The 19,732-nt window shown below is 41.9% G+C and overlaps 1 protein-coding gene across 1 annotated transcript in view; it reads right to left on the minus strand.

Annotated features, from left to right (window-relative positions):
- The window catches only part of HAO1 (hydroxyacid oxidase 1), a 48,920-nt gene that overhangs the window by 5,386 nt on the left and 23,802 nt on the right, over nt 1-19,732 (minus strand). The window contains exons 4-5 of the mRNA XM_058181281.1: nt 13,578-13,753; nt 9,460-9,551 (exon numbers count right to left, since the gene is read on the minus strand). Coding sequence (XP_058037264.1) covers nt 9,460-9,551; nt 13,578-13,753 — 268 coding nt within the window. The remainder of the gene's footprint in view (nt 1-9,459; nt 9,552-13,577; nt 13,754-19,732) is intronic.

The raw sequence follows: 19,732 nt of genomic DNA on the forward strand, positions 1-19,732 counted from the left end.
GTCAGAGAAAATCCAAACCCAAGAGATTAAGGTAGAGAGAACCAAAGAGATAGTAAAAATGTGTTCTAGCTATGTTATATCGACTAACTGGTATTTAGAAAAATGTATGTCTTTGTATAAAACTAAAATTATGAAAATAGTGATTAATGAAGAGAAGTATAAGCTAGAGGGTCACATCCTTGAGGATACAGTCTGCAGCAGCAGCATTAATGGCTTTCCTGCTGACAGAGTAGAGATTGCCAAGTGTTGATATTTGCCTATTTCCCTGAATCTCAAAGGGAATTCCCAGATATCTCAAATGCAAATACGTTCCTGCTAAATCTGTCATTGTTTTAACTGGAGCCACTAATTAGCAGTGCAAATGGAGAGGCACAGAGGGGGTGTTTGCACACGTTGGTATGAAGGAAGCCCACTTGTCTTGCAGACCTGGAAAATCTATCAGTCAGCCAGATAGGCTTGCGAACCCCTATTTGTTTGTGTATTTGTTGTATTTTTGCAGCCACCCATCTTAAGAAACATAATTCCGGGCGGCTCCCCAATAATAAAAGGCCAAAACATCCAGAACAACAAGGCTTCCTTCTATCAAATAATATAGTCCTTTGGGCTCCAAATTTATTCTATCCCAATTCTGGGGGGTGGGGTGCCCCATGAATACTACACATTGCAATAGTCCAACTGAGAAGTGACAAAGGTATGACTGATGGTGAGCCCACAATGGGCTCAACTGGCACATAAGATGTATACTCTATTTGTGGCTTCCACCCCCTCCTTGAGCAGAAGCCACAAATTGAGGACCCCTCCAAATTGTGTCCAGGAAACAGAGACAATATATTATCAGACCAAACCCTCCAAAGCACTCTATCTTGTTGGGGGTGAGCCTGAGTCCGTTCTTCCCTATCAAGAGCTTCACAGCCTCCAGATACTAAGAAAGCACCAGAATCATCTTTCCAGCCAGAATTGGAGATGTGTAACTGGGTATTTCCAGAAGACTGATTTAAAATTTAGAATAGAATAGAGCTGGAAGGGACCTTGGAGGTCTTCTAGTCCAGCCCCCTACTCAAGCAGGGGGACCTATACCATCTCAGACAAGCAACTGTCCAGTTTCTTCTTAAAAACCTCCAGTGATAGAACACCCACGATTTCTGGAGGCAAGCTGTTCCACTGGTTAATTGTCCTTACTGTTACGAGGTTTCTCCTTAATTCCAGGTTGCTTCTCTCTTTGATCAGTTTCCAACCATTATTTCTTGTCCTGCCCTCTGGTGCTTTGGAGAATAATTTGACCCCCTCTTCTTTGTGGCAGCTCCTCAAATACTGGAATACTGCTATCATATCATGATGATGATGATACCACATCCCATGCTTGAATGACCTCACCCAGCAGGTTCATGTAGATCTTAAAGAGGAATGGTGAGAGATCCAAGCAATAAGCATCAAACAATGCAAAGGTTAAACCACTTCCCACAACAACACACCAATGGGAACTGGCAACTTCACAGTTAAAAGTGTTTTCCTTGCTTTTAGCTCAAACAGAATATGAAAATTGCACATATTTTGAACCCAATTTAGAGAGAATCAGTTAATGTAATAAGTAAAATAAGTACATGCAATGATTATTCCTACTAAATAATAGTTGGGGAAGTTATTAAGGGGACAGGGGATGTTAATAAAAGCAGAATTTGAGTACGACTTATCTTTTCCAGTATTTTTTTTTTTAAAAACTTTTGCTAAGTAAACAAATTCTGGCTCCTTACATTGTGACATTTTCTGGGGAAAATCCTCCTTAACCCCACTCCAAAGGTGATGTAATTGGTTAGGATGAATTCTTCAATAGTTTACTTTGACTCATATAAAAGTAGTGCGTAAAAAGCTGTGCCATTTATCAATTGTACAAGCTGAAGCATCCTCTGTGCTAGACATTTCCAAATCCTCTCCTTTGAACAGGGCAATATAATCAACTAACAAAAAAGGTTATTATTGAACTGCTTCATAAGGATAAAAAATGGCTTTTCTGCACACGAAAAGCCACAAGTCTAACAATTCAGCTTCTCGCTCATAGTTATGATTGGACATGACACAAAATCATGACAGACGAGTTCCAGGTCTTAAATTGCATGTCAACAATTCCTCCCGAGTCTAATATGTTGATATGTGAAAGAGCAAAGGAATATTTGTATGTATAAACTTTTTTTTTCATATTCTGAAAACGATGCTACAAGAAACAAGCAGCAGCAAGAGTGATTTCTTTGAAGACAAAATCAGTGGCCTGAAGGGAATCAAAACTTGCAAGTTCAATTTGCTATATTCCAGTTGAGGTTTTCTAATCATCTGGCACATAATAAAAGAGATTGTTTACCCTCTTTAGGTTTTGCTTTGGAGCCAGAAATAATTTTGGTCCCACTTCCGTGTATGTATACTCACTGTCATATCCAAGCATATTGCCCCAAGTGCTGTTCCTTTAGTACTATGACACAAGTCATAATTAAAGCAATCATTTTATCCATTTATAACCAGACTTAGGAAACAACCACCACTTTGGAACAGATTTGCTCTGAAGAGTAAGCCAAACTTTATAGACAGGTTTCAAGAACCTAAAGGCAACTATCAGAATCTTGAAGTAATTATTTTATTATGAATTTGGGAATTCATTATCATTTAGTGATATCCTTTGCATGAGTCGGATCACAAAGCTGGTCCTAGCATCTACGATTTAAAGAGGCACCTGAGCAGGGCAAATCCCGTAATCCAGTAAAGCAGTAGAATAAATCCAGAGCTTTGGGGAATTGTTATTACTTAGAGTAGACCAGTGACTTTTCCTTAAAAGTAAGGTAAGTAAGTAAGGTAATCTCCATTTGAGGCAGACTGGCATTTCAGGGGGTTTATCCTGGGGCAAAAATAGAAAGTGTTATGGTGGTAATAACAATTTACCTACCCATCCTAAACTGCCTTGCTGTTTTCAAGGGTGGATGGATAGCACATTCCGCTGTCTATGCTACAATGCAATTCAACAACCACTTAGTTGGTTAAACAGAATATGGAGAAACTATATTTACAAGTCACTCTCTATATTTTTTTATCTTGCTGTGAATTTTAACAATTTTACCTAGCAAAAAAAGACAGGCCTTGAGAGCTCTTAAATGTGGCTTCCACAATAGAAGTGGAAACACGGGGAAACGTCCACGTGCCCATAAATATTTGGGATGCTACATGCTGAAACAGCTGCAGCTTCCAAATGGCCTTCAAAGGAAGCTGCATGCAGAGTACATTAATCCAGTGACCCAGAAGGAGACTGAAACAGCAAGAGTGACTGTCAGTGTGGACATGGATGTAACTGGCACAAAACATTAAGTGCCAAAACATTCTTGGGCATGTAAACTTGCTGTACAAGCAGAAGATACCCATCCAAGGAGACTCCACCATACCAGTCCAGTGATATGAAAATGGCTAAAGAATCCAGTAAATACATGACATTTGCTTTTCCCATTCTAGTCCAATTATAAGAGTCAGATAATTTGAGTCTGATGATCCTGTCCCATCTGAAAAGAAATCCGTTCATCTACTGCATCTGCAACACTACTATCTTCTCTATAATCCTCCTTATAGCCAAGCTGATCAATAGCTTCTTGAGTAGAGGCACAAACCATGTCTTTCGAAGCTAGTGGAATAGCTACACTTTTCCTACACTGTAGTTCACACTTCCCTTTGTAACATAACATTTCTGAGTCAGTTCTTGGTAACTTCATGAGCATCCATTTGTTTTCTTCACAATAGTGCAGAAGTAGTTTTCCATTGCTGCCTTCTGGGATTTTTCTTTTTATTGCAACCATGGAATTTCCTAGCTTTTTGAAATCTATCAATGTCAGGTCATTGTTGCCAAAAAAAGATGTTTGGAATAATAGAATTTGCAGTGCCTGAAGAGGGACAGGAAAGCAGCAGTACTTAGACCCAGTCCACCCAGTGCATGAGACCCATTGGCTATCACTAAAATATAATATGGTGAACACGCCTATAGAAAAGAAGCAGCACAGATTGATGGAATTATACCTGGCATCAGTGTGTCAGATAAGATGGAGATGTCAGCGTTCCAGAAAAAAACCCAACTCCAAGTAAAAACTCTGAAGCAAGCATTTTTTCAAAGTTCTATTTACTAGAATAGGTAAACTGGCACATCTTGGAAAACCGTCGCAACACGGAAGCTTCCAGCCTAATATGGCTTCCAAAGCTGACAGAAATAATTCATTCTTTTTTTTTTTTAATTGAAAAATTTTTGACAAACAAAACTATTTCCCCCCTTTTCCCCCCCTCAAAACCCCCTCCCCCCCTCCCTTCACCCCACCCCCGGCTTCCCGGGTCAATCACAAGGTATTGTTATACATGAACCCAATTAACCTCATCCGAGTCTTTTCATTTCCTAACCTCCCCCATTACATTCTAAAATAATACATCCTAATTATTCAAAGGCAGTCTGATATCTCTTAATCTGATATCTGTTTTGTAAATAATCAATCCATTTTTTCCATTCAATTAAATATCTTTACTGCGTATTGTCTTTCAAAAAGGCTGAGATTTTAGCCATCTCAGCCAAGTTAGTAACTTTCAGAAATAATTCATTCTTGTTCCCATAATTACTGATAACCCTGATTTTTACATTTCTTAGGGAAGTCCTTCTATTGATAAGTTATTATTTGAGTTTATATGCACCGTAAACCATTATAAATGACTTAAGTTATAAGGTCAGAAGCAAACTTTGTTTTCCTTGTGTTTCTTTTGCTTTTTCACAAAAAAGAAGATATTCCTTCCAGTTAACTGCTGAATAGGGCAGTGGGGCACTGACCATCTAGATCAGGGGTGTCAAACTCGTGATGACACGTTGTCATCATGTGATGTATCGCAACTTTTTTCACCTTTACTAAAATTGGGGTGGCATGGTTCTGCGCTTGACACATCCGGCCGTTGGGCTGCAAGTTTGACACCCCTGACCTAAATGACCTGGCAAATGGTGAGTGTGAGACTTGTTCTCAGTCGACCCATATAATAAGATTTTTAATCTATGCCACCAGACCTCCCATGTGGACATTTTAGATCTGATCAAGAAAAAAAAACATATTTGGAGGTCAGAGATTTGCTGCTATGATAGAATTTTCTTCGCCCCGGGTTGGGGTGGGTGGGGGAATAGACGTTTCCAAAATATTGCAGAACAAGAACAGATGGACATTTTTGTGGTCTCAAATCAGTAATTAGCATCCTCCCCATTAAATCAAGACTTGGTTATAAAGAAGTTCAAAGGCATTAGCCAAGCTCTGCCTTAACGTACTTGCTGATAATTGATGGCCAAAATATACATATTCAATTTACAGAGATTCTGGAACCTTGCCCCTTCCCCCACCCACCCACACAATAAACCTGCCCATTTTTTATCTGTAAGAATCTTGCTTTCTTGTTGTGAGTCTTCGTAAGAGGTTTTGAGCTGGACTCCACTTGGCCCACAGCAGAATTGCCCCTCCCATCTGGCCATTGTGCTTGGGACATTCAAGTCCACATTTGCTGTGGCTGTCAGAGGGATTGGACACCCTACTGGCATAGCCTATTCTCATTTCTTTTTTTTATTTAGACATGGGAATACAGGTAGTCCTCAACTTACAACAGTTCACTTTAGTGACTGTTCCAAGTTACAACGGCACTGAAAAAAAGGACTTATGACCATTTTTCACACTTATAACTATTGCAGTATCCCCATGGCCAGGCAATCAAAATTTGGATGCATGGCAACTGACTCACATTTACTGTATGACAGTTGCAGTGTCCCAGAGTCATGTGATCCCTTTTTTGCAACCTTCTGACAAGCCAAGTCAATGGGGGAAACCATTGATTCACAACAACCATGTTATTAATTTAAAAACTGCAGTGATTCACTTAACAAAAGTGACGAGGAAAGTCATAAAACGGGGGCAAAACTTAACAAATTTCTCACTTAACATAAATTTGGGGCTCCGTTGTGCTCATAAGTTGAGGACTATCTGTATTAAACTTATGGAAGGAGGAGGAACATGCTCCATTGACAGCTGAATATTTATGACATTTTTAGTAACTTGGGATATTTTATTAGCAACAGGATGACTCAAGTGAGAGCATAGCATTTTTTCTTTAGATTTTTTTTTTAATTTTGTTTCTTATACTCATCTTGTAAATGAACATTCTCTTATTCTGAGCATAGCATTTCTGATCATCACAACTGGCACACCTAACACAAGTCTTCTGGTACAAAGAAGTAAGATTTTCCTTACACATTATTACAGTTTACTGCATTAATGTTGCTGTAATTTGCTACCTATAAAAACTAATTGTACAATAATATTCTGCCTCCACTTAGTAACAATAGCAACTCAATTTGATTAATGTTGAGAAAAGGGCCGCGGTGTGGCTCAGGCTGTAAGAAGCCTGTTATTAAAACACAGCTGCCTGCAATTACTGCAGGTTCTAGTCCCACCAGGTCCAAGGTTGACTCAGCCTTCCATCCTTTATAAGGTAGGTAAAAAGAGGACCCAGATTGTTGGGGGGACAATAAGTTGACTTTGTAAATATACAAATAGAATGAGACTATTGCCTTACACACTGTAAACTGCCCTGAGTCTTCGGAGAAGGGCGGGATATAAATGTAAATAAAAAAAAAAGTAGTAATAGCCTATAGCCTGGAAGTCAAATGAAGATATTTTTATACACTAGCCCAATTTTTCATGTTTTCCTCACATATTCCCTCATGCTGAATAACTCACAGTTTCTTTTTAAATATACAATAAGGAGTTACTAATAAGCAAGTGTTAGTATTAGACATTTACATTTGTAGCACCTTTGGAAACAGCATTCAAATTATCCTACTTTTGTTCATTCAGAGATGGTATGCCTTACTTGGCACAGTTTCACATTGTGTTTTTAGTTTAAATAATGTACCCGCTTACTGTAATTCCCATTTTAAAATACAACATTGTACCACTTCAAAAAAAAATGCTTATATATTTTTTCTCTTTCCCTCTTCCAGGATGATTAATCTGTTTTGAGCCTGTAAAACTGGCATGCCAGCTGCAGTAAAGGTTTTTTTTTTTTTTGGTATAGATGTGAAAAAAATAGTCAATTTTTCTGAAAATAAAAGCCTTGAATCCATGCCTATCTTAAGCATGCCAAACTTGATTATCCCTCCCCTTCCATCAAACTACCTTATATAATTAGATAACTAAGTTCATACAACATGCTGAACCCAGATTAAACAAACATCTTTTGGGTCTCCATTATATCTACTTCCAAACAAACAGACTATATTAGGGCTTTAATGTACAGTGGTCAGTGGTGGGTTGCTACCAGTTCTCCCCGGTTTGGGAGAGCCGGTAGCCAAAATCTTGATGTGTGAGCAAACCGGTTCGCTCCTCCCATCAACTGGGATCTCCCCCCCCACCTCCTCACACTATACATACCTTTATTCCTTTGTTTTTAGCCCAGCTGTAAGGCGCGGCAGAGTGGATTGCCATGCCTCAGCTGTATTTTTATTAAATGTGCTTGCGTGAATCACAATTGCATGCAAAGCGCGTGCATGAAGCGAACCGGTGGTAAAACCGATTAGAACCACCACTGACTGTGGTGTATATTACATATAAAGTATCAGAAATATGCAAGCCATGATATTACCTGTGACACTCTACGGAAGCAAGAGTTGGATTGTAAAGAAGTAGTATTGATGCTTTTGAACTTGTTGTGTTGGATAAGACTTCTGAGGGTACCATGGACAACCAAAAAGAACCCAAATAAATGGATCATTGATCAACCCAGAGTACTCAGTTGAGCCACAGATGATCAGGCTTAAATGACCTCAGATCATTCTGTGAAAATCTAGCTCTCTGGAAAAGATTCTAATGTTAGGAAAGGTGGAAGGAAAGAGAGGAAGAGAATCAGAGGTGGGATTCAGCTGGTTCTGTCCGGTTCAGGCGAACCGGTAGTGGTGACTAATGGAGGCTCCGCCCACCTGTCCAGATGTAATGCGCGAGCAAAGAGCATGCGCAGAAGGCCACGCGCTCACATTTGTGAACCGGTAGGGAAGGTAAGTGAATCCCACCTCTGAAGAGAATGACCAGCAGCAAGGTGGATGGACGTGGTTACAGTGGTGATGAGTGTCCCATTGGGAAACTTGAAAGAACAGCTTAGGGACAGATCATCATGGAGAAAATCTTTGAGGTTGCTAGGAATCAAGAACAATTTGATGGCAGATAAATCAAGCAATCATCAGACAACATGCTATGTCAATTGCTGGATTTATCTAATTTTCTGGATCACACATTGCCATCCTTCATCCATTGACAACCAACTTATGCCATTGACATGACAAGAATAAACTTTGAGGGCTCCTCCTGAATCTGTGGAACTGAAAAAGATTAGAATACACTTTTTTCCGCTTATTGTTGAGGGTAATAGGTTGACTCTGTAAACTGCATAGGGAGGGCTATAAAGCATTGTGAAGCAGAGTCTAAGTGCTATTGCTATTCTAGCCTAGGAAATTGAGAATAAAGCCAAAGTTCTTTTGTGTGTGTATCAGTTAGCAGGATTGGACAAATTACTAGGACCTTGCATATTTTATTAGCATATTAAATTTACTGTTTTTTTCTCTTTAGACTCACTCTCTTGCTTTTCACGTAATTACCTTCAGCGTCTAAGATAAATCAACGGGTACATTAACTAGAGTAATTTTGTTGTTTGTTTTAATCAAGCATTTATTGGGCCTGCATTTCTTTTAATACTTTAAGATTTAAGTTTGCCATGTTAATTACTTCTATTTAAAATGTTTCTTGGGAATACTTTACAGCAAGTAATTAGTTTACAGTTTTTCTGAAATACAGCACTATAAACATTAAAGCATCAACAGGAAAGGGAGTCACAAATTATTGATAGACTGCAAAAATAACTGCTAAACACGCTAAACCTTATTTGAAGTAGTTCTATGTTGAGCCAAGCTGAATCAGTTCCAGCCACACAGACACTTCCAAGATTCTTTTATATCCTTTGATAATCACGCTATCAAGACAGGGTAGATTATTTTATGATGAAAAAATAATTAGCAGATTAATACTAGTATAAATATGCATAGGCTTGTACCATTTTGCTTTATGATGCTCTGGCAAACAAAAATAAGGACGTAATCTTTTTAAGCTTGAAAAAAAAATAAGCTTGCATTCGGCACTAAAGAACAAAAGCTAACATTAGACAAGCAAATGTCCATTTCATATTATATGCTTTTCCAAAAACCAAGCGAGTCAATAGCAGTTGGCTAGTATCGAATATTAGCATTGCAGAAACTCTAAAAGCCAAACTGTTTTCTGATTTTAGAGAAATACCAGCTGCTTGATAGCTCTGGCTTTATTCAAATGATTTGCCAATCCCTAAGACCAAGTCTTCATTTTTTTTCTCCCTTTTAATACTCACAGTAGCTGGAACACCATCCAGTTGACGTGCGCCATGATTTGATACCAGAATCCCATTAACGCCAAGCTTTACTGCTTCTCTAGCGTCGTCAGCTGGGAAAGAAAAAGCTGAATTTTTAAAGTTGCAGCTGTCATTCTGGAAACTGCAACATCCATTAATGTCAGCTTTTCAAAAACAGAAGGCGGCCTGAAAAATGCAATTCAGCAATTTAAATCAGGGGTCTCCAACCTTGGTCCCTTTAAGACTTGTGGACTTCAACTCCCAGAGTCCCTCAGCCGGCAAAGCCGGCTGAGGAACTCTGGGAGTTGAAGTCCACAAGTCTTAAAGGGACCAAGGTTGGAGACCCCTGATTTAAATAATCCCCAGAACCAATGCTGAAGCTAAAAAATAGCCTTGTTTCTAAGTACAAGGCATTGTTCATTCCTTTGAAAGAACTATCAACAGCACCTCTTTTAGCGGACTGATAAGCAGAGATATACAAAGCCTGTTGTAAACAGGCCATGGGTTGATCTGTGCCATGCCTGGTTTTGGTGGTTGGGTCCATATATGGGACTGAACAGTCTTTTAGTTTTAGTTTTAGTTATAAACTGAAACATACAAGCAATAGAACGGACAGTAATGGTAACAGAGGGAAATTAAGATGCCAGGAAAAATGTGGGATTTGCAGTTCAGGGAGACATGCCACACTGAGACATCAGCAGTGGGGGAGGGGAGGGGAGGGAAAGGGCTGAGTAGATGGGGTGAATTGGTGGTCCAGTACAAGACCATTCAGAAGAAAGAGAAGAGGGACTGATGTACACCAGTTTTGTTTTCCCCACCTTGCAAAATCACTCTGAGATCCCTCCAGTTTTTGTTTCGGCTTTGTTTCTGCTGAATTCAACCAATCTAAACAGTTTGGCAGAATTTCTGGAACGTTTCCGCTTCAAAACAAAACTTAGCTTCCATGTTGTGCACATTTCTTTTGATAGTTATCCTCCTAATCACCTCAAAACCATCCCTCTAGTTGAGAGATTTATTACAGACCACATTTAATTATTTCAGTAATTATCTATACCAGGGGCCTGCAAACTTGGATCTTTTAAGACTTGTGGACTTCAAGTCCCAGAGTTCCTCAGCCAGCAAAGCTGGCTGAGGAGCTCTGGGAGTTGAAGTCCACAAGTCTTAAAAGAGCTAAGTTTGCAGACCCCTGATCTATACAAATGATTACTTCATGTTGCTTAGATGACTTTGTTATCCCAAAGAGAACAAAGTAGACTTAATCATTCTATATATTATAGGCTAGCCAGCACAAAAGGACATGTACCTATACAGAATTAAATATATTATTTTTATATTTATTTTATTATATCTATATAGACCAGATCCTAGAGAGCTGTAAGAAACTTATACCAGTAAAATTTTATTTTGGGAAATGTTCATATACATACATACATGCAGAAAATGGTAGAAAACTCCATAAAACAACTCCAAACCAAAATCACAAGCAAATACAGTTAAAAGCTATTAGAAAAGTACAAGGATACAGTTTTATTCTCTAATCCTATTAGCCAGTATACAAAATGTAAGTTTATTTGTGGATTTGAATTGGCAACCAAAAAAGTGGGGGGGGGGATTGGGACATGACATATTCCTAGTAATGTTGTGAGAAACTGCAGAAAGGCAAGGCAAGGCAAGGCAAGGCAAGGAAAGGCAAGGAAAGGAAAGGAAAACTTCTCATTCTTTGTGTCTTGATGGCTGACGATAACTTTCTAATTCATTTCCTGGTCTTCCTGCAATTTCTCACAACTATCTCAAATTTAGCTCAGGTGGAAAAAAGACTGTGAAGAAACATTTCAAATCATTTAAAGAGATTATGTCTTAATTAAATCAGAGTGGGAAATTCTTATACTCTCCAAGATTCTGAATTTATTCCAAACATCTTACTAACATGTTGCTTCCTTGATCTTGTCCATCGAAGCAGGCCTTAGAAAAGATAATTTTTCCCAAGGAGTTTATTGTACCAGAGAACAGCACACAATTACACTGATGTACAAATTGACATATTGACATGCTTAGTATCAAAAGAGCCCTTACAGTTACATTAACTTGTTGAGACATAGCAGTCTGTGTGACTGATAGGTTTACCTTACTGAAATCATACACAAAACCATACTTCCCTACATAGAACCTCTAGTTTAAACAAAAGGCCTAAGATTTAGAAGACATTCTATTGCAGAGGTCTTCAAACTGGCTGGAGAATTCTGGGAGTTGAAGTCCACAAGTCTTAAAGCTGCCAAGTTTGCAGACCCCTGTTCTATTGCTTTAAACTCCCTAGAGAGATACAAAGGCAAGATGCTTTCCGTCATGGATTTTCCTAGGTGTCCTAAATAGTAAGGCCTAGCACCTTGACAATGTGAAGGCTCTTTTATTTAGTAGTATTTAATAAAAATCTGTAATCAGCTATCTTCTGGGGGAAAAATGATTATATCCCAATTAAAAAAAACTTTTTTGAAATTAATATCAGTTGAGAAACTCCCCAGTTCTATTGCAAGGAGGGTCCCTGTAGGAAAATCATACTACTGGAGTCCTGCCTTCAAACAGCAACTCCAAGAAGTTTAATAGATCTATCAGTACAAAGGCAGCCAAACCCAAGCAGGTTAAATTCAGTTTTAACAAATGCCTAAAAATTATGATTCTTCAAAAGTAGAGCCTCAAGTCACAAAATGACATTGGGAATAGAGTAGCAAGTTGAAAGATTGCCCTTAAAAAAATTGATTGAATTAATTCCAGAAAGTGTAAATAGGGATATGACCTAAGCTGAGCTCCATATAATATTGTGTTATAGCTTTTCTCTTCATATTCATACATTTTTATGTTTTATTTCATGTATAATCTAGCCCACCCAACCCTAAAGCAAACAAGCACCTTTTAGAAAACAAATTATAAACTATCAAATATTATTTGCTGTGTATGAAATTATAGTGCCAAAACAGTACAATTTATACCTCAGGAAAAGAGCATCAGAAAAAACTTTTGCATTTTGCCTGCAAGTATATCATTATTATTATTTGAACTGGAGATACTTTTCCACCCATGCTCATAGAGAGAGAGAAATGGGACCTATTATGATTACTGAATCAGATTACCTACTGATTAAAATTAATTATCTGCAAGAGAAAGTTCATTTAAAAAACAAATAGATCCCCATCTGTAAGGCCTATTCTCTCTTACAGTCAAAGGAGGAACAGAAAGAGAGAAGAGGGAAGGGAAGATGAGAAAACAAAGAATAGAAAAGAGAAGAGAAGAGGGGAGGGGAGGGGAGGGGAGGGGAGGGGAGGAAAGCATTGTCCAGGAATTATAAAAGATTCATATTCAGCAGGAAACCAGGCCCTCCCAAGTTAATCTTCAAAGGATGATTTTCAACAAGGATGTCTGCGCTCATCTTTGTGTAAGAATGTAAGAGAAATCTCCAATCCACAAACACATTTAAGAAGCTCACTCCTTTTAAGATATTTACCGTATGTCAAACATTCATCTTCGTGACAATGAAATTTATTGAATATATTATGGAAGCTTTTGTTTACTCTTCTGTCCAAAGTTGAAAGTCATTCAAAGATTTCAAGCTGCACTCTATTTGTATCTTCAAACCAAGGAAGAACCTACTGTTATTTGGACCAATATTTGGTTCCCTACTTCATCTAGATCCTGCACTTTTTTTTTCAACTATGCAAGCAGCTGCCTTGTATGTTTGATGGCTTTAGGGATCAGTTATTTATGAAGTAGAATGGATAGTACAAATTGCTCCTATAGATTGTATTTACATATGCTGTCTGTTTCTCTGAGATGTACATTTACTATATATATACATATACAAAGTGAAGACAAGCCTTTTCAACAAAGGTTTTGTGTAGTTCATACGCCCTTCTGCTGAGATATTGGCCAACAATCCAGACAAAATGTTCATCATTGATAGTACTACATGTAAAATACCACTGGACCAATAGCTAGCAGGATAAAGGTACAGACAATGAAGTTGGAAAACTAAGCATTATAATTGATTTTCACTAGAAGGCAGCCGACTGGGGAAGGAAGTTCTACAGCCCCTCAAATATTAAAGAATTTTAGACAAGCAAACCAACCTCGGAGGATTCCTTTAGCAACAATGGGCAATGAAGTCAGTCCTCTGAGCCATTTCAAATCATCCCAGCTGATTGATGGATCTATTGCCTCTGCGACATAAACAGAGAGGCCACTGTTTTCACCATAACCCTTCTCAGATGAAAATGCCAGTTCATTGGTTTCAAAATTTTTCATTCTGAAATTGGAAAAAGAAAGGCGGGGGGGGGGGGACTAAGAAAAGTTAACTGGAAAATATCAACGCTCGCCATTGCCTTAAAAGCTTGCATGTGTATATGTGTGTGTATAAATAATGGTTGGGGAACCTTTTTGGGTTAACATTTACTGAATGTCATCATGTGCAACAATATACTTTATGTCATTGGTGCATTTTTCTTTTCTTCGAAAAAGAAAAGATTTTTTGTTTTCTTGGTACAATATACATATAGTATATTCTGTTCACATATAGAATTAATTACTCAAGATGTCTTAACTGTGACAACTAAATAGCTTTAAAGATAATTTGAAAATTCTATGGAAGCCAATAGAACTGTTAGTAACAATTATCCATACATAGAAACAAAATAGGCAAGCTTCTGTACTGAAGGGTGCTGTATAGCTACATACCATTCATTTGGAATGGAAAATTGATTCACACTAGAAGGACTTATGACTCAGACCCTCCCAGTGGCTTCCTGAAACTGTTTGGTTAACTACTCTTGACTACAAAATGCTGGACAAAAACTCTTAGTATGTCTGATTCATCACAGTTTGTATTATAGTGTGGCTCAGGTGAAGTCTATCGCTGGGTGTATCCTTTGAACTGTGGTGTGTATATGACACATCCATTCAGCTTGTGTTAAGCAAAAATATCACAACAAATGTTAAGAATGACCATTGTATTGTTTTAATGTACAGCATCTGTAAGAAAGAAAGAAAAAGAGGAAACAATCCGCTTCCCATCTTCCCGCAATGTCCCAAAATCCAACAGGAAGGGAAGGGAAGGAGAAGAATTAATTAAAGCTAACGTCTTGCTTGGAGCTTCAAAGCAGCTGCTGGCCACCTTAGCATCCTATTTTGTACATGCTTGTTCAGAATATTAGAACAAGTTTAGAATATTAGAACTTGAAGCTGCAATTCAGCAGTATCCAAAAGGACACCATTTCCTGTTTCCTCCATTAACAGCTAGAAACAGTGAATATGAAACAACATATCAAATCAATATTCAACTTTCCCAACATCGGCAGCAAATTGAATGATATAAAACTATATGAAGAGGGATGAACTCAATAATTAATTTTATTTTTTAGGAGACGACTTCCGGTGTCCAGTGGCAACGGTCGTCTGGAGGCTTCTCCTGCCTCCAGTGCCCGAATCCGGCCGCCGCCGAGGCCCCTAGGGGCCAGGTGTTCCGAAAAGGACACCTGCCGCACGGACGGCTCGCCAGGGGTCTCCCAGCCGACATACAGGACTGGGGGGACCGATGCTGGCGCGTCCTAGGCTCGGCGGGGTTCGGAGGCCACAGGCCACGGCCATTATTTTGGTCGTCGCCTGGGCCGCTGTGCCCGGTGACACCGGGGCTTTGGATTTATAACTGCAGCAGCCTGGTGGTGAACAGGGAACGGAGAAGAATTGAGGAATGGAGAAGGGAAGGGGATATCGGTAAATGCGAGTGGAGTGCTCCGGAGTGCGGGGGGGTTTTTCTCCCCTGCGGCTGGAAGGAGCACGAGTCATTCTGGAGAGAGGAGAACTTAAAATAAGAAGATTACCGGTTTTGTGGAGCTCTGGAGAGAAGAGGTGATGGAGAAATTTAGGAGGGAGGGTTTGAGGCCCCCCCTCCCTCTGGGGAACAGTGGTGGCGTCCAGCTTCCGCCTTCACTATGAGAATTTTGATGACATCACTTCCCTTCGGCTTCCTGGTTGACTAACTGTACTCTGGACTCGTTGCTCCTGTGAGTGCCCCCTGGTGGATCCGGAGGAAATTACAAGGATACTGTGCTTGCCTGAGGATTTTAAAATTTTTTTTTTTAAACGGCAAAAGGTCAGAGACCAACTGCTGGAGAGATGGAGAGAATTCTGGAAAAGTTATCCAATATGGACAAGAAACTGGATGATTTGCAAAGAGGCCAAACGGAAATAAGAGCAGAAATTGTGACTATCCAAAAGGATTTAAAGGATACTCAACAAGTCTCAGCAGAAAACAAGCAGAAAGTGGAAGGTCTGGAGGGTGAGATGCGGGCAGTGCAGAAAAGAGAGGAGACGACAGGCAATGCTGTGCTTGGACTACAGATGGATAAAATGTCTTATTTCCTTAGGTTTCAAAATTTGGAAGAAGTGGACCAAGAAGATTTGAGAGATGTTGTGACTAAATTGTTGGGAGAATTTCTTGGGAGAGGTGTTGATTTTATGAATTGGGATGTGGATCGAGTTTATAGAGTTAATTCACAATATGCACGCACGCATGCAGTTCCCAGAGAGGTTCATGTCAAATTTGTGAGAAGAGAGGCGAGAGATGAAATTCTTAGAAAACATAGGAGTGGGGCACTGACTTATAGGGGCAGGGAGATAGCCATTCTGAGGCAGATTCCCAGACAGGTACGTGAAATGAGAAAGAAATATTACTTTTTGTCAAGCAAATTGTACCAGAAGGGAGTAGGCTTCAGATGGCTGATGCCAGAGGGATTGATGATTTTCCGGGAGGGCATTACGAAAAAATTAGTACAATTGCGGAGGCTGCGGCCTACGTGGAGGAACACAAAGCCCTCCTGGAATTAGATGACCCAGGAATTGAAGAAGGGGAGGTTATAGACCATGGGGCGGAGGCGGCTGCCGCTGTTGCGGCCCTGGAGTTGGGTCAGGCTGAACCCAGAGTTCTGAGATCCAAAACTAGGAAGTGATAAAGATATTTGGTATTGTGTTGGTTTTCCTTATTCTCTTTTGTATGATATTCTGTTTATTCTTGACCCTTCTTTATTGCGTATGTAAGATTTGTAAACTTAGCTACTTCGTGTCACCTGCTTGCCATATGGCTGTTGTATGTGTTTAAAATTTGAGCAAAATTCTTATCTTGCATAAGAAAAATGAAAATTTACCATACCTGATATGTATTTGTATAAACCTTTTTTGACCAATAAAAACTTTTTGAACCAAAAAATAATTAATTTTATTTTTTATTTATTTTTATTTATTAGATTTTTATACCGCCCTTCTCCCGAAGGACTCAAGGCAGTTCACAGCCATAATAAAAATAGAACAATATACAAATTTTCTGTTTGCCGGACTTTTATCATGCGGACATTTACAGCGGCTGACCTTCTTGCCCTGCGAGATTCCCCTCTCTCGCGGGTCTGGCCCCCCACATTATCGAGGGCCCATCTTGAGGACGGGTTTTGGAACCCCGAGAGATGGCATGCCAAAAATAGGAGACTCAGGGGATTTTTAATTAATTATTTTAATAGGATTTTTAAGGGGAATTTTAATGGGAATTTTAAGGGGAGGGTGGGAACTGACGGGTCTGGGTTGGAGGGGGGGAGGGTAGTGTCGGGTGGGGTGGAGGGTTAGGGCGGGTGAGGGGTAGCCCGTCGGGAGGAAACCAGTTCAAGCGCATGCTCGTGGCGACTATCAAATGGGTTCGGAGGTTATGAAGTGTGTTCCTTTGTGTGAGGTGAGTCTATTTGCACGGTAAGTGGGAGGGGCAGATATGGCGGAAGGGGGGGATCGTACCGACATAGGGGGTCACGCGTTCGATGTATACAGGCGATCGCGTGCCCCGATCCCCCTGACTTCTCCCGTTCCCCGGATGGTCAAGACCCTCAGAGCCTGGGCCTTCGTCTGATGTTATGCAATGCACGGTCCGTGGCCAATAAGGCCCCCCTAATACATGATCTGATTCAGGGGGGTGCCGCGGATATTATAGGCGTTACGGAGACCTGGTTGGGCACTGAAGGGGGTGTGCCCCTGGTCGAGATGTGCCCACCGGGTTTCCGTGCATTCCATCAGCCGAGGGCCCAGGGTAGGGGTGGAGGGGTGGCGGTTGCTATTAAAGAGTCTAGAGCCGAGGAGACCACTGTACCTCAGATTGCGGGTGTGAATCCTCTTTGTGAGGTGGGGTCATAGATGTCAGATGGGCTTGCTGGTGGCGTACCTGGCTCCTTGCTGCGTGACAGCTGCCCTGCCCGAGCTCCTGGAGGTGCTTGCCGGGTGGCAGTGGAGACCCCCAGACTTTTAGTCATGGGGGACTTTAACTTGCCATCTGCCGGCTCGTCATCGACGGTAGCTCGGGAGTTCTTGGCCTCCATGACGGCCTTGGACCTGACTCAAGTAGTGGATGGCCCCACTCACATCGGGGGAAGCACACTGGACCTGATTTTTGTCTCTGGTCAGTGGTTGAGAGATCTGGACTTAAAGGAAATAGTCATTGAACCTTTGTCATGGTCAGATCACTCTCTCCTTCGCCTGGACTTTCTGACCGCTACCCAACACCGCGGGAGGCGGAACCATTACGGTGGTACCGTCCCAGGCGCCTGATGGACCCAGAGAGGTTTCGGACGGAGCTTGGGCCACTTCCTGAGGGTCTGGCTCACGGCACGGCAGAGGAACTAGCTGCAGCCTGGGAATGGGCTGCGGCTGGGGCTTTAGACCGTGTCGTGCCTTTGCGGCCTCTGACCCGGCGCAGATCCCAACTGGCTCCTTGGTTCTCCGAGGAGCTGAGGGGGATGAAACGCCGGAGAAGACGCCTAGAGAGTTCCTGGAGGTCCAGCCGTTCAGAGGCTGATCGGACACTAGTTAGATCCTATACTAGGACCTACCTAGTGGCACTGAGGGAAGCGAGGCGTTCCTACGCCTCCTCCCTCATTGCGTCGGCAGATAACCGCCCAGCTGCCCTGTTTCGGGTGACCCGCTCCCTCCTTCACCAGGAGGAGCGGGATGACCCGTTGCGGGGACGTGCTGAGGAGTTTAACGGTTATCTATACGATAAAATCGTTCAGCTTAGGGATGGTCTGGACCAAAATTGTGGCGATTCAGACGGGGTATCTGAGGGCGGTCTTGGTGATGTTGTTTGGGATGAGTTTGACCCTGTGACTCCCGAGGACATGGACAGGTTGCTGGGTAGATTGAATGCCACCACGTGTTTACTGGACCCGTGCCCCTCCTGGCTGGTGCTGGCCACTCAGGAGGTGACACGAGGCTGGCTCCAGGGATTACGAGTGCTTCCTTGTTGGAGGAGTCTTTCCGGCCGCCTTGAAAGAGGCGGTGGTGAACCCCTCCTCAAGAAGCCTTCCCTGGACCCGGCTGTTTTAGGTAATTATCGTCCGGTCTCAACCTTCGCCCAGCGGCGAAGGTTGTAGAAATATGGTGGCATATCAGTTTCCCCTGCACCTGGAGGAAACTGTCTATCTGGACCCGTTCAGTCCGGCTTCCGACCGGTTACAGCACTGAGGCGGCTTTGGTCGTGTTGGTGGATGATCTCTGGAGGGCCAGGGATAGGGGTTATTCCTCTGCCCTGGTCCTATTAGACCTCTCAGCGGCTTTTGATACCATCGACCATGGTATCCTGCTGCGCCGGTTGGAGGGATTGGGAGTGGGAGGCACCGTTTATCGGTGGTTCTCCTCCTATCTCTCCGACCGGTCGCAGACGGTGTTGACGGGGGGGCAGAGGTCGACCCCGCGGCGCCTCACTTGTGGGGTGCCGCAGGGGTCGATTCTCTCGCCCCTTCTGTTCAACATCTATATGAAGCCGCTGGGTGAGATCATCAGTGGCTTCGGTGTGAGGTACCAGCTGTACGCTGATGACACCCAGCTGTACTTTTCCACACCCGGCCACCCCAATGAAGCTATCGAAGTGCTGTCCCGGTGTTTGGAAGCGGTACGGGTCTGGATGGGGAGAAACAGGCCCAAGCCCAATCCCTCCAAGACGGAGTGGCTGTGGATGCCGGCATCCCGGTACAGTCAGCTGAGTCCGCGGCTGACTGTCGGGAGCGAGTCATTGGCCCCGATGGAGAGGGTGCGCAATTTGGGCGTTCTCCTGGATGCACGGCTGTCTTTTGAAGATCATTTGACGGCCGTCTCCAGGAGAGCTTTCCACCAGGTTCGCCTGGTGCGCCAGTTCGCCCTTTCTGAACCGGGATGCCTTGTGCACAGTCACTCACGCCCTTGTGACGTCTCGTCTGGACTACTG

The sequence above is a fragment of the Ahaetulla prasina genome, chromosome 1, assembly GCF_028640845.1.
Source record: "Ahaetulla prasina isolate Xishuangbanna chromosome 1, ASM2864084v1, whole genome shotgun sequence".
Classification (NCBI taxonomy): Eukaryota; Metazoa; Chordata; class Lepidosauria; order Squamata; family Colubridae; genus Ahaetulla; species Ahaetulla prasina.